The sequence below is a fragment of the Plectropomus leopardus genome, chromosome 19 (genome assembly GCF_026936395.1).
Source record: "Plectropomus leopardus strain MGB_pleo_1.0 chromosome 19, ASM2693639v1, whole genome shotgun sequence".
Classification (NCBI taxonomy): domain Eukaryota; kingdom Metazoa; phylum Chordata; class Actinopteri; order Perciformes; family Serranidae; genus Plectropomus; species Plectropomus leopardus.
The window spans coordinates 21876988-21892949 of NC_142194.1; the positions used below are offsets into that span (position 1 = coordinate 21876988).

At 41.5% G+C, this 15962-nt stretch overlaps 1 protein-coding gene across 5 annotated transcripts in view; it reads right to left on the reverse strand.

Annotated features, from left to right (window-relative positions):
• tnrc6ba (trinucleotide repeat containing adaptor 6Ba) overlaps nucleotides 1–15962 on the reverse strand; it is a 32995-nt gene continuing 17033 nt past the window's right edge. For 2 of the 5 annotated variants that reach the window (XM_088070502.1, XM_088070501.1), the window contains exons 8-22: nucleotides 15650–15724; nucleotides 15238–15453; nucleotides 14925–15044; nucleotides 14529–14654; nucleotides 12374–12544; nucleotides 10873–10986; nucleotides 10572–10776; nucleotides 10171–10341; nucleotides 8001–8147; nucleotides 7736–7879; nucleotides 7456–7548; nucleotides 6239–6442; nucleotides 5365–5432; nucleotides 5014–5153; nucleotides 1–3988 (exon numbers count right to left, since the gene is read on the reverse strand). In XM_088070502.1, coding sequence (XP_087926628.1) covers nucleotides 3415–3988; nucleotides 5014–5153; nucleotides 5365–5432; nucleotides 6239–6442; nucleotides 7456–7548; nucleotides 7736–7879; nucleotides 8001–8147; nucleotides 10171–10341; nucleotides 10572–10776; nucleotides 10873–10986; nucleotides 12374–12544; nucleotides 14529–14654; nucleotides 14925–15044; nucleotides 15238–15453; nucleotides 15650–15724 — 2568 coding nt within the window. In that variant the 3' untranslated portion in view covers nucleotides 1–3414. The remainder of the gene's footprint in view (nucleotides 3989–5013; nucleotides 5154–5364; nucleotides 5433–6238; nucleotides 6443–7455; nucleotides 7549–7735; nucleotides 7880–8000; nucleotides 8148–10170; nucleotides 10342–10571; nucleotides 10777–10872; nucleotides 10987–12373; nucleotides 12545–14528; nucleotides 14655–14924; nucleotides 15045–15237; nucleotides 15454–15649; nucleotides 15725–15962) is intronic. The other 3 variants (XM_042507373.2, XM_088070504.1, XM_088070503.1) reach the window with 3 other exon arrangements.

The following is a 15962-nucleotide window of genomic DNA, read 5'->3' on the forward strand; positions in this document are numbered from 1 at the left end:
TTCAAGCAAAATATTTTATTTTATTTACCTTTGTCAGCTACTGCATTTACAAACATTCCAACAGGAAATGCACATGGACTCATTTTGTCAATGTTTATATCGTCAAGTATCACACATCCTATGAACAATAAATCATTGTTCTAAAAATATCATCAATTACAGTATATGATGTATTCATAGTCAGCTCTCATTTGACTTTTGCTGTTATTTATTTTTGTGTAGACTTTTAAAATTCAAAATAATGAAAATAAGCTTTATTAACAGAAATTTGTGTTTGACCAGTCAGGCTGTGATTGGCTAAGGTTGTAAAGGGCTCGTTGCTGCGTTACAATTGGGTTGTGTTTACTGTGTTCTCAAGAAGAGACTATTTGTATGACTTTGTGTACAAGACTTTCCATGTCGTAAACACAAGCTCACGAGTTCCTTTTGTGCGCAGCATTTATCACAAATTATGAAATTTCTTTTTTTTTTTTTTTAAATCCAGGGCAATTGATTTTTAGGAACCAAAATGACTCTTTTCTAAAGCAGTAAAACAAAGAGGAACTGATGAAAGATTCTTTTCTGCAATGTAACTGTTTCACTACTACTTTGAAGTTTAAACAGAAACTTGAATTACCAGTTGTATGTCTTTGCACACCAGTCAAGTACAGTTTACATCCACGTCTGTGAAAACACGTCTCCTTCACACACATCTTCCCCCCAGCAGCACAGAAGATCTACAATATCAGCACAGTTTCGAGATTAGTGTCACCAATTCAGTGTCTGACCAAATGTCTCCTGTTTCATTCCTGTTATGAGGTTGAGTTTTGTTTTTGCGCAATATTATGATGTCACACTGAAATTAACCTTTGACCTTTTGGATTATAAAATGTCATCACTTCATCATTTTATTTTATAGGACATTTGTGGGAAATTTTGTCTTAATTAGTGAGTGAATTCTGGAGTTATGCCCCAAAACATATTTTCTGAGGTCAAAATGACCTTTGTGCCAAATTTGAGAAAAAAAAAAGTCAAGGTGTTTAATGAGATGGCATTCACGAGAAAGAGACAGATGGGGGTCATGGTGACCTTGATCTTTGACCATCCGGTTCCTACTCCCAGTTATTCATTCTTGAGTGAAAGCGAACGTTTATACAAAATTTGAAAAAAAAAATCCCTCAAGGCATTCTTGAGATATTGTGTTGACGAGAATGAGACGGAAGGACAACACAAAAACATGAAGCAGCGATACACATAAAAACAAGTCAGAGCGATCAGGGGAATAAATCAGGGACTGCTCCAGACTTATGCAGCGTTCAGCCTCACATTAGCTTTTCTAGCACTGCTGACAAGTGCAGGGAAGTTTTAGAATCTGCAAGAAACAGACTCATCGACCTGCTCCATTTACTGTGCGTGTAACAATGCAGCATTGCCTGACAGTGACTGACTTCACAGTCCCACGGCACAGGGATAACACGTGAATTCATTAGATATTTGGCATTTCACCTGAAACAGCAAAAAGAAAATATGAATACCTGACATCCTGAAGGTCGACGACTCATCACATCAAACCACAAAACACTACAGACTTCAATTCAACCTTTATTATCTTGTTCTTTTCTGCTTTAAATTAATTTCCTCTCCTTTTGTAACATCTGAAATAAATGAAAACATCCTGAACAGGAGTGATAATAAAGACTGACTTAATTTAAATTGATACATAATAACAAAAAAACAAACAGTAAAACATAACAGGTAATGTCTTTAACGTGTCTGTAAAACACTGTTCCAGCTCAGCTTGGTATGGTAGGATTTGGCATCTTTAATAGAAATGCCTTCAGTTGGTTGCTGCATCTTAAAACAAAATATTCTCTTATTGCATTTGGAAGAAAAAAAAAAAAAAACAGGAAAAAAATGCTGCTAAAAAAACACAACTTAAGAGACATATGCAATAGTGCCAATGTTTTTGAACTTTTTAGCTATCACAATATCCAGACAGTCACGCAAACGTGAGTACACACGCACACCTTTTCTCTCAAATGTAAGCTGTCAGATTAACATCGATTCACTTCCCTGACTGGAGCAGATAAGTGTTCAGAAGCACACATGCACACGCACAAGCGCACACACACACACGCTCACACACACACACACACACACACACAAACACACATCTCATAAATATCTCATGGACAAAAAAAACAAAAAAAAAGAAAAAAAAAAACATTCAACGTTGTAGCAATTAACACAGACACTCCCGATATCATCATCATTATCTTCATCGCATCCTCCTCCATTCGGTCTTCACTCCTTTCATGCACACACAGGCAGGCAGGAGGGCACCTTGTACAGCGAGTAAATAAGTGATCATCATTAACATCATGACAATATAGAATAACCAACTTGATTTCTTGAGTAAGAAAAAATACAATAGCGAGGTCAGTGTTTGAAGGGAAAAAAAAAAAAAAAAAAAAAAAAAAAGGACATCTCTGAATTTCCACAAAGTTTCACACGTTTCTTTTAAAACAGAAAATGATAAACAACCGACGTACATCGACGAGGAGATACAATTTTGCTTGTCAAATATAAGAGCAGTGTGTAACTGATGAGAAGGTGTGAAGGCTGCTGACATGGCGGGCGGGCGGCCGCTGGTTGGGAGCCAAGGCCACTGCTGTTGTAACATTTAGTCGTCCTGTGTAGTTGTGTTGTAGCTCTGTTTTCAAAAAATGGAGGGATTTGTGGAGGATGTGTCAACAACAAACCCAGAGGCATATAGTGCAAGTTTGGCTAATTCTGTTTTGACTTTTTTTTTTTTTTACCCTGGGTCCCATGTTGATGTCGGTACCGACTAAAAACGCTCTCCAGATCTCAAAGGTCGCTGATCGTCCGTTTGACTCAGTAGTGTGGCGCAGTCCCAAATTTCCTACAGATCCTTCCCCACTCTCAAGCTTCCAAACGTGAGAACTTATTGTACGCCAGCCAGGTCTACGAGGGCTCAGTCTGCAAGTCTGAAATTTTTTTTTTTTTGAGATTCGACCATTAAATAGTAATACAAAAGAAAATAAATTGTGGCACACTAAAAACAGCAATAGCTAAACTTGTACGACTCTGGCTGAGCCTGTCTACAGTGCATGCCTGAGTGATCGGGTCTCTGAATGCAGACGGTGGGATTTTGGAGTAAAAAGACAAAGAGCTATCCAGTTGAAAGAGTTTAATGGATTTCACCTTTTTCCCCGGTTCAAGTTTTACTGTTGACTTCATTTAAAGTTAAGCGGTTTAATGTGTGAGAATGACGTGTGTATAATGTACTGCATGTAGCCTCTGTGTGTTGTATGACCAGTGTAGCTTTAATTCATGTCACCGCTCTACGTGTAAATAAATACAGAGTGTGACATGTGTATTACAACTTGGGTGTAAAATGTGTCAGTCGGCCCCTCAGATGGAGTCAGCCCCCCCGCCCAGCAGGTCCCCTGGCAGCAGTGAGGCGGGGCTGCCCATCTGGTGACGATCCTCAAGCGCCGGGGAACCCCAGAGGCTACTGCTGGGGTACCCTGCCCCGCTCATCCCCCCCATGCCCCCCCACAGACCCTGCCTTCCGGCCTCCACACCTCCCGCCCCGCCCACCGCGGTCCCGTTGCTGCTCCACTGGGCAAAGATGCCCAGCCCGGGCCCCTGGGTGGCAGCCTGGTCCGATGAGCTGCCTGTGCTGTCCAGACTCTGCCACCCGGAGCTGGAAGGCCCGCCTCCTCCGTTTCCTGCTCCTGCAGCTGTGGAACCTCCTTCTACTCCTCCTCCTCCCCCGCCGCCGCTGACTCCTGCTCCACCTCTCTCGCAGCTCCCTCCGTTGCTGTTGGCCCCCACTGCGGAGGACGTGGTGGGCCCCGAGCCTGCAGAGCTGGCTGTGGTTCCTCCACTCCCTGCTCCTCCTGCCTGGGAATGTGCAATGTAGCGGGCCACATCCTCCTCGCTCACAAACTCCGCCAAGATGGTGGTGTTACCCAGAACACACCTGAGGCAAACAAAAAGGCCTGTCAGTCACACCTGAACTGTGTACGAGTCTTTAAAAAATGGTTTTAGTGATTAGTGAGAACAATCCATCTGATCAAACAATGAGCAATTTCCACAATAAATTATACTGTAAAACACGTAATACAAATTATCATTGTGGTACAACTGATTGTTTTTGTGACATTTTTATTCTATTTTAATGGATTCAATCAATTTATTGATCATCTGTCAATAGGGATGCACTGATTCTGAAATCTGAAACTCAGAATTCAGAGAGGGGAAATGGAATAATACAAAGGGACACACAGACGTTTACATTTTTTAAAAAGTGTTGTTGATGTCCCTATACTTTAAACAGCAATATTTATTCAAGTTTCTCACCAAAAACTACATTTTACAGATTACATTGAACACATAGTGAGAACTTTTTAATTTCCCCTCATTTTACTGAACAGAGCTTGAATGCAACAAAATGAAATGCAGAAAAAGAAAGAGAGGGGCTGAGCGGGCCAATATGCTGTGTGCAGCTGTACAACGAAATGAGTCAGAGTTGCGGTGATTTGACAAAATTGCAAGGCCATGCAGAATTCACGGGGATTGATTGATTTTGTGGGAATCGTTGTGATTGCATCATCATGAAATCCCGGCAGGGGGTCTGATTAAAGGCATTACAAACCCCCGAGGTGCTGGGTTCAATGACCTTTCTGTGCACGTTTTGTGACATTACACAGATTGTGACAATTTTTATTGTCATGGACAAATTATTAAAGACCTACAAACTACTCAATAACCCAACAAAGTTCTTTCTATTTATTCAATTGAAAACCGAACGCCTACCCAATTAACGAATATTTGAATGACCAAATATTTGGGTCTAGCCCTAATGATCCGTACAAAGACAAAGTGTAAAAATGACACTTCAGGTTTTGTAACAAATGTTTAAATTAGTGAGCTTTAGAGGATACTGGTGTCACTTACATATTGGTCATAATTATAAAGATATTAAAACAACACACTGAGGCTTACATGTGGAGTGCGCTCTGGGCCTTGGCTGCCTCCTGTTTGGAGCTGTAGCGAATCAAAGCGGTGCCCTGGGTCAGGCCAAGGTGAAAGGTCAGCAGAGGGCCATGCTGCATGCAGATGGTCCTCAGAGTGGAGCCATCGATCTGCACAAATATAAAAAGTGGACAACAGTGAACTTAAACGGAAGAATGAAATGTGGAAATGTTTTTGTACAAAGTGCAATTAACAAAGGCAACCGAGCAGTATTACAACAGCTACAACTCTAGACATTTACAAACATGTTAAAACCTAACTAAAAAAAATCTGTTTTCCCCCACAGTAGTTGTTTTTGTTGCATGTGTCTCGTGTGTCTACCTGTGGTGTGAGGTTGCTGAGCACCAACCAGCAGCTTTCCCGAGAGCTGCCGTCACTCCAGGTCGAGGCTGCAGAGAGAGAGCAAACAGAAAAAGAAATGTGAGAGTTTTCCACATTCCTTGTAAACACAATCCAACTCTGTTTTTCCCCCTCGGCTTCTCAAATGTAATGAATGATGAATAACTTTTCCTGCTGCTTCAGCCGAGGCTCAGCTTCTCTTCCAAATCAAATATAAATGGACTCTTAAGTTCAAAAGAGCACTGTGTTGTTTCTCAGAAATCAGAGCAGGTCGTTTTATCTGCTGTGCACATTCAAAACAGTTGAATATTTCAAAAAGCACGGTGACTGGATCAGAAGGGACACTAAAACAACATGAACTAAGATTACCCCTCACGGTTTTATGTCTCTGTGAAACGGTCAAGGTCCAGTTAGTGTAAATCCATGTCTGTCAAAGTTATTTGTGGCCATGACACTGGCAGTGCTTCAAATCGGCTATGGATAATTAGCATATGAATCCCTGAATTATGGCCAAAACCATTTTTTGTGAGGTCACAATGACCTATGACCGCCAAATTTTAATCAGTTCATCGTTGAGTCCACGTTAACATTTGTGCCAAATTTAAGGAAATTCCCTCAAGGCAATCTGTAGATATTGCGTTTACAAGAATGGAACGGACAACAATCTTTGACCCATGACCACCAAGTTCTATTCAGTTCAACCTTGACTCAAGGTGGTCAAACATCAAGGTCACAGTGACCTTGATGTTTGACCACCAAAATCTAATCAATTCATCATTAAGTCCAAGTGGATTTCGTGTTCGGGAGAATGGGACAGACAGTCAACCTAAAACCCAAAAATGCGTGAGGGAATTACCAGTGGTGCTTGAGCCACCGCCCCAGCCTCTGCCAGCCAGTCGAGGGGCTCCACCAGACCAAGGGGAAGGCGATGGCTGCTTTTGACTGGCTAGTCCTGGAGGTGGGCGGGACAGCTGGTTCTGGCTGCTGCCCCGGTTAGCTTTCCAGGACTTGTGTCCGATAGGCTCTGGGGGCCAGCTGGTCTTGTAGTCTGTGTACTTTGCTGTGAGGTTACATTAAAGGGAATGAGGGTCAAGAACAATTTAACAGTTAGGACAAAGGCAAAAGAGTATAAGATAAAGCTCTAAACTGCGATGCCACAGAGTATAATTAAGACGCCATGATGCCCACGCCTGAAGAAGAAGCCCTCGGCCCCTCACTCTATAAACTGATTCTCCTGAGATGCACCACAGAGCGCCACTGGAAGTCTGTGTAACTGTGTAACTCCTCCCTCAGAGTGTCTGACACTCTGAGTTAACAGACTGACACTTGGACTTAATTCACACATCTGCAATCAAAATTCCATCATTTATTTATAATACTTGCAATAATTCTTTTTTTTTTATCACTGTCTGAACTACAGTATTTGGTGCTATATTTCAACTGCAGCAATCCTCTGTGCAATTATTCAGATGCGCAATATTCTTCCAATTCTTGAATGTAAGCTATATTTTACATTTGACACATTATACTGTATATTGTATATGTATATATTCTAACCTATGTGTATCCCTGTTGTTCATTGTAGCATTGCACACATACTGATTTTTTTTAATATTCTGAACTGATACAAGTTTCATATATTGTATTGTAGCATAAGGCTAATTGTCTAACACACTTAGTATAAGCTTAAAGTGCTAATTGTCTATTACTGTATTTCTTCACATTTATATTTCTACACACTTACATACTCAGCATATTATACATACTTTACTTTTTTTAAAAAAATATTTACATATTGTTCTTATTGCTTACTATTACTTAATTTCTATTTTTACATTTACATTGTTATATACATGTGCCTGTACTTATTTCTACTTGCTATAATTCTCTATGCTTGGCATCAGAGCAACTGTAACGAAACACAATTTCCCCCCAGGGATCAATAAAGTATTTCTGATTCTGATTGTGTCTATATCAAATGACTGTATTACTTTATAATACTGCCTCTGGCATACAGTTTTCAGCATTGCAAATTCTCAAGCTTGAAGGAATGAGTTTTTGAGTTTTAATTACCTGAGTTGTGTGCGTTGTTGAGGGGACTGTCTGAGGCACTGTAGGGCCAGGCACCAGGTGAAGGCAGCAAGGTGTTGAGGGGAGGGGTGGAATCTGCAAACAAAAGGCATCGACCAATGCAAAAAACCCAAAAGGCTGACGACTATTCCAATAAACAGAATCATTTCTTGTGGTACAAGACTACAAACTATGAAATTAACAAGATTAATTAACCAACCTACTGCTATATATAGTGACAAACTTTATGAATGGGCTAATGAGGCGGCTGTGAAATACTTACCAGTATTGTCTTGTAACAACTGGTGCTCAGTATCATTGAGGTTGGGGGACACTGCGTTTCCCATCATGCTCCCTGGGGTCATGTAAGGGTCAGATTCAGGGTCGACACGGTCGATTCCCTTCCAGGGCACACCAGGCTGGAACTCTGAAGAAGAAACACACACTTGGTGTGTTAAAGACCATTTTTTCCTTTTTTTTTGGATTATTTGAATCCTTGTCCGCTCCTCTAGCTGAGGTTATCACTTGAACTATAAACTTTCACTAACCGGGGGGCCAGCTGGCCGTGGTGGGAGGCTTGGAACCCATCTTGTTGCCAGGGGTACGATGCCAGTTGTCGCCCAGCCCGTCTCCAACCATCATGTCATACTGAGAGTAGGGCGAGCCCCCTGGCATCTTCATGGGGGTGACAGGACCTGGAAGGTGATGATAATGTATGTTACATCACTGAATACCAGATAGGCTCACTAATATGTGACCTGACAGCTAATCCCATTGACACTATCTGCCTCAACACCCTTTGATTATAAGACTTATCAAACATTATTATCAGTAGAGGTGAGTAATGTCGCCAAAATCATCTATCACGATATATGTAGATTTAAATCACAGTAACAGCATATATCACATAACCGTTCTGTAAGTTCAATTAAAACATGGTTTAAAATAACCACATCATCCTTCTACACATTTGATCTGCTTTTATTTAGAACTTTCATAGAAACAAAAAAACAACTGCCTCAAATGAGACAATACTTGAGTTAAAAACAAAAGGCTCAAAACTAAAATGATATTAAAAGGAAGCTTCAACGTTCCTGAAAACATTCATTTCAGGTTTATGCATTTACAAAGTCCTCCTCCATGTCTGACCAAATCACGTTACCAACCCAGGGCGGGATTCTCGCCTGATCTTGTGAATCCAGCCTTTACTTGCTATGAAGCCTACCAGAAAAAGCTCCTGCGGTAGTCATGGTATCGTCCAGTCTCTACCAGTGGACACATTTCTACTGTCACATGGTATATCTGGGTTTTTCCTACATATAGAATTTTAAAAATTCTCCCTGCATACAGCTCTTAACAAAACTCTGCAGAGAGTCTTTATGGATGTGACTTTTTCTAACAAGCACAGCACTTGGTTGATTTCTGTCATTTGCAACTGCAATGGCGGCATTATGCCTGGAAATGTGGAGGCACAGTGTCATCATCAGCAAGGTGCACCAGAAAAGGTGCTGCCAAAACGCGCCAAAGTAAAAAAAAAAGAAACGAGCTGTCTCCTGTTGACTGGGTGGCAGCAAAGAAGGTACCAGCTATATAAATGCAAAAGAAAGCTGATGAGGTTATTTTCATTTTAAATGGCCAGCTGGCACTTGAGCTGCTTTCACACCACCAAGTGTTCACTTGCTGTCTAGTCATTTCGATGAGTAAATGGTGGTAGTTTCCAACAAGGCTGTATTGGTATAAGGCAGCTTTCACCTACATGAACACAGCCCGATTTTGCTGAACTCTGCTGTGTGCCGGGTTCATCGTCATGAACTTCTGGTGGTTGCAGCCTGGCTTTGGCCGATAAAATAGCTGGCATTATGATAGCAGACAGAAGACAAGATGGAGGGGCAGATGATGTTGGTCTGAATAGCCTACCCAAAGTTACTGTGCTAATGACTTAAAAGGACAACCAGAAGAAAAACTGGGCCAGGGAAAACATTTCCACCAAACTCCAATGGTAAATATTTCACATATGTAAAAATCTTTGGTAATTTCTGTGGTTTTGCTACAGTATGCAGCTACAAGCTAGCTCGCACTTCTGCCAGTGTACACAAAAACACCTTCCCTCTATCGCAGCCATAGACCGCAGCAGCAGCAGCAGCTGCTTTTAAAAACACTTTGCTTTTAGGGGAAACCCTCTTGCAGATCAGTGGTTATCAGGGAGGTTACTGGCAGCAGTGTGAAAACAGCTTTGCAAACTCAGCTGAAAATGGAAATCGGTGTTTCTGAATGCAGCTCTATGCAGCTCAGTAAGGTCGGAAAGATACTCACAGACTCAAACTTCCTGGATTAACAGCTCATAAGCAAAACATCGTTAAAACACAAACAACACCTTTTTCCTACTGTAAGCTGAATCCTACATTTCATCAAAATAAGCCCTCCTTTGAGTTGGACAAATAATGTTGCTCTCGATGTGCAGCCGGCTGCGAGATGAGCGCACAGGGGCCTTCTATAAGGTGCATCACCGAAAAGATGCACTACAACAATATTCAATAACTTCACTCTTAAACAGTGTAGTGTCCCCAAAATCACTTCACACACAAATAATTATTAGAACGCCTATAATGTGTTTCTTCTGCTGACACCACAGCGCACGTGATAGTATGGTACCACCTCTGCCTCATTTTGAGCCAATAATATGTCACAACCCTAATTCTAACTTAATAAGCTTCTCACCATTTTTGTGGAATGCGTTCTCAGGTGAGGAGGTGTCTGGAGAAGAGTGTCCCTCCATCATCCATTTGAAGCGGGACTGCTGAATCCCGAGGTCCTTCATGCCCCCAGGCCCCCCCACTATAGAGCCGCCCAGGTCCAGACCCGGGAGGTTCACCCCAGAACCAAACCCTGCTTTCAGGTGGAGACATAGTGAACAGGGGGAAACATGAAGAGGATCATTATTTTTTATAGTCGGTGCTACATGAAAATATCATGTCAACTTCCTCTAAATTCATGAACAGTAAAGTTAGTTAAAAAATATTTCACAGTACTAAGCTGATTATGAAGTGATCTCTGGGAAATGTAGTGCACACACACTACATTGGAGTGAGTTTCTGACTGGTCAAGGAGCAAGTGCTCACCGGAATATGGTCCGAGAGTTTTCTGATGCAGGTCAGCCACTGATCCCGCCAGGCCTGGATGGGGCAGGGGATCAGCCCCGGGCAGTTTGGGACCCCCTGCGACACCTCCACCATGGTGGGAGGGGGAGAGTTTGGAGCTGCCGCCTAAGCCCCCGACCTGCTGCTGCTGCCTCTGCTGCTGGAGCACCGCCATGATCCTGGCCAGCTGAGAGGAGAAAAAAAAATAAGCAAAACAGTCAGCAGCTGATCAAGGAAGTGATGAGGTGACAAGGATGGAGCAACATGGTTTGACTGTGTGTACCTGATGAGGATCAGCCTGCTGCCGCACGTTTGGTGTGAACTTCCTCTGGTTTTGCAGTAGCTGCTGTTGCTGCTGTTGTGGCTGCTGCTGCTGCTGGAGCAGAAGCTGACAAGCCTGAACAAACACGGACAGAATGAAACAGAAACAAAGGAGTGAGACAGCAACAGAGACAAAAAAACAACAACCTATTTTGCACTAACAAACCCACAGATCAACTGTAGACCCAGTTTTGGTTCCACTGGAATAAAACCATCATCATCTAAATATTTGAGCAATGAGTCAGAGCTGTAGCGAGTTTGTTTCACCAGCAAAATCCACATTTGTGTAACAGGATCTTGTAGTTTAAAATAGGTGAGATTGTACCATGACAATAATTTCTGAAGCCATCTGATGATAGCAGGGTTCCTACACACTTTCAATTTCCAAACAACATATTTTTTTTTTACCTAATTGCTCGATATGATTTCAAGGATTTTGTGGTTGTTAAATAGGGGTGGGCGATATGAGCCAGAAAGAATATCCAAATATTTTAGGTTATTTTTGTGAAAATTATATTCTTGATGATATAACAAAAAACGGAAAAATAGTTTGTTAATTCCAAGAACACACAATTGCAACAAAATTCATTATCCGTCAGCATAAATATGATGTTTTTACTTCAAATTTTCATTAAAAACAAAACAAGGCTTAAAGATGCCACTGATCTACAGATTTGCTGCCCTTTTTGGAATTTAATTCTTCCACCACAGGGCCCGTGGCAATTTCACTTTCAGCCATGCTCATTGCCTTATGTAACATTAAGACGTCATTACAGAGTTACTGTGGCTTCAGGCAAGTTTGATTAAAGATTTTTGAAGTTATTTCCGATTTTTGTAAGGCCACTTACCCAAGTGTTGATTTTAACATGTCAAAATAAAGTCAGACAAATGTTGAAAAAAATATTAAAACTTTCTTCTAACCTAAAGTTAATGCGAGAGGCATTGAGTCAATTAATTAAAAAACAGACACTACCATCAAAAAAATGGCAATATCCTAGTTCTTATTTCACAGCATTTTTAAGACAGAAAGATTGACTTTAGACATTTTACATTTTAAGGTGTTATTTTAATATAAATGAATTCAATGCCTTTTCAGACCTTTTAAGGATTTGCGAGAACCCTGCATTATGTCAACACGTCAAAAATCTTGCCATTATCATGACAATTGTTTTTACATATAATTAGACTGGTTACTATTGTGAATGATATAAGGCACACACCTAGTGTCGAGTATAATTTAAGTATTTTACACCCCTCCTGATATGAAGAAAATGTTGACAACATTTGTTGACATGAATTGTATATCTATACACAAACAATGTGCAAGCAAAAAGTATTTAAAAATGTCTTTCTTTTCTATAGATTTTTGTGAAATTTCCAAACACCACATTCTCCATGTGCTTCCAGACTCATCAGACCTGGAACTCTGCAGTGAATTTCAGAGATATATTTTTGCTTCTCACCAGCTGAAACTGGATGTGAGGTGGGTAGATGCTGCTGAGCATGGCAATATGCTGGGGGGACAGCTGTGCAGGGAACACACCTCCCCCGACTCCTGCCACTCCTCCCACGCCGCCAACACCCCCTACGCTCCCGCTGGGAGGGGGCATCTGCTTCAGCACGGAGCCTGGCACCTGGAGACAGAAACGACGACAGGCAGGCACACCTGTTACCACAGAAACCCTGCGCTGCTGTAACCACTAGCAACCACATTAGCTTACCGCCTCTCCTCAATTAAACATTGATTCTCTTTCATGTTCTCATTAGCTGGCGTTAACAAGGGTCTCGACCCAAGTGACCAAATGAAATTGATTCAAGATGTGTGTTTGACTTTGTATTCTTTAAAAGGAAGCAAAATAACCCATGATCAATATTGTCCTAAAGAGAGATTCTGCACTCTAGGGAAACGTTGAGTAATAGATGCAATGCACAAAGCCAGCAGACCACTGTGTGAGTTTATAGACAGAACATAGACACTGTGTCAGAAAGTTGACTGCACTAAGACAAGTCTGTGAAGTTAACACTCGACCTCATGCATGATCTGGTTATATGTGTTAATCGCACACTGGAGTCAATTTCCACCATTGCCTCACAGCAAGTTTTCAACTCCAATATGTGGACAACTAGTGCATGGAGTAAAGTTGGGTCAATTTCCAGTTTTGACTATTTGATTTTATTCATCTTTTCTTTCTGGATTTTTTTTTTTGTTGTTTTTGACTTATTGATGGGACAGCTGAAGATTGACAGTAACGGTAGGAGAGAGAGGGGGGGATGACATGCAGCAAAGGGGCCATGGGTGGGTGTCAACCCAGGCGGCTGACTATATGGGGTGCACACTCTACCAGGTGAGCTAGACGTAATCCCTTATTTGTCATTATGACACATTCTCGCAAATAGAATGTAGTATACATGAGCAACTTTTGCCGCAAGCATCACAGGCTAAATCCAGCTAGTACTGCATTAGTAATCAGCAATATTACAATGTGGTGAACACAATATTGTGTTTTTTAATAAACTGGCTAATGGAGGTCAGTAGGTGTCTTACAAGCCGTGAGCCGAGCATGGCAACAGTGAAGGAGATCAAGTTTCAGTAGAAGTGGGAGGAGCAGAGCTGCACACACTGTGTTTGTTTACAAGAAAGTTCACGTGTTGTTTTGGGTGGTGAGGAGATGGGACATGGTGCAGTCTCTCAAAAACGACTGCACAAGAAGGGCGACATTTTGGATCACAAGCTGATGAAGGAAGATGCAGGCACCATTTTGAGCTGAACTTTTGTCAGGCGGCCTCTATTTATAGGCTACCTGTCGCTTGCTTTGAAAGCACCGCAGTGGACGAGGAGTGGCTGATTCATGAAGTTGAAAGAGGAAATATTTGCAGATACCTCCTTATTTCACTACAAAAAAAAACAACGTAGATGTCAGCTGGCTGCAGGTAGATCACCAGGGAGCTGAAAGCTTTTAGTAAATAACCTTAACTGATAACAAGCCAGGCTTCTTGCTGTTGGCTTTATAGTTCATCATTTCCAGTAAATATTGCAATATAAAACTTGTTTTCTGTTTTAAAAAGCAAAGTTACAAATGCAGGAAGACAAGTTGGCTACTCATTCATCTAGTAAGTGCTTACATCTCCAATCTGATCTCCAGCACACAGGTGCTAGCTATGTGGTCTGTTAACATGATGTAACAGAAGTGCACGTTTGACAGAGGGCTCCAGTGTTACACGATGCAACGTGATAATTGTCAGAAGCTAGTTTTCTGTTTGGACACAGTGTCATTATGTTCCACTCAGGAGCGACTGCTGAGTCAAGTAGGTATAATTCTGTGTATCAGTCTTATCTGCTCTGGCTCTTCATGTTAAACTGTTTGAACAATTTGACACAGGCAAAACCCAAGCATGGAGCTATAAATGTCATCAAAAGCAGATATCTACATTTACAGAAGCTGGTCATAACAATAACAACCTTACAAATTGCTGTCAGTAATTCTGCTTTTAATTACTTACTTAGCAGCAAAAATAAACTGTTCAACACTGACAGTCCACCCACACACTTCCTGTGTCAATGCCAAGTGTGAAACACAGCTGGGAAGAATCACACAATACAAGCGAAAGTATTAGTACCTGAGGTGACAGGAACTGATGAGGCACTTGCGCTCTTATCCCTGGGGACTGATTTATGGGTGGGACACTTGGCTGGTGTCTTGACTGAGCCATCCCTCCGCTACTGCCAAAGATACTGTGACCACCCTGTGATTGAAGAAAAGAAACCTCAGAGGTGCCATAACAGTGGAAACACAATATATATGAATATATATATATATATATATATATATATATATATATATATATATATATATATATATATATATATATATATCACAAAACACACAGATTACACAGAGCATGACAGCCTGCAGGAAGGACGATTTGGGGGGTTTAATTTTATGATTATCTTTCAGAAAACTATAAGAACCTAATACAATGGTGGGACAGAAACAAGAGGAGCAGTTATCTTACTTGTCTAAAGGGAATAGTGTGGTTGAAGAGGGAATGGGGCTTGTAGACAGTGGGTGGTGAGTACAGAGAGCAAGGACCCTCCTCCCCAAGGCACCAATCCTGATTGGTCAAAGGCAAGGGCTGTCACAGTGACAGCCAATGGGAGACCAATGTGAGTGGTGGTGAAGGAGGGGTGGGGGAGGGTTGAAACAGACCAGGAAGAAGAGGTAGAATCACAAGAGGAGATAAAGAACAGTAAGAAAAGACAAAATGTTATCTAGACATGAGAAAGACGTACAAGACAAAGGCTGCTGAGCAGGCAGTGTGACATTACCTTGTCATAGTAGGACCCGGCGTCCCCAGGTGCCACTTCTTTGGAACCAGGTGGACGATAAGACATTCCCCCTGCTCCTCTTCCTCCCTTCCTCATGTCTCCATTGTAATCGTTCATGCCCATCCCCATCCCCATGCCTCTTTTCTCCGCATCCATCTTCTTCTCCTGGAGAGAACCCGGAGCCAGATCGATGTTTGGACTGCTGGGATCATCATTCTGTCCAGCACGAAAGGACACAATCATCATCATCATTTGGGGTAAAAAAACAAAAACTGCTCAGTGCCTGTATATTTTGACTAATAAACGTGTTGGTACAAAACAAATCAAAGCAACCAAGAGGAAGGTTTTGACATTGCCCTGCTACAATCACACTCAAATGATGAGTAAAATGCTTTGAGATTTTTTTTCGTACCAGCAGCCCCATGTTAGAGAACTGTCTGTTGATGGGGCTCATCCATGAGTCTCCTCCGCTGGCCTTCAATGGACCCTGAGAGACAAATACAAAGTGATTAGACAGAGATTTTACAAGTTTCACAGGGATTTTAAAAAAGAAAATTAAAGTATAGATTCATGTCAGGCTGGGCGATTAATCGCATTTTATTTTCAATTATGGTTTTGGCTTTCCTTGATTTTCAAATAAATACTCGTATATAAAACAATTCTGTACTGCATGACGAATCTGTCAGTATTGCTTCCGTTTTGTCTTTTATTTTGTCAATCAAGTA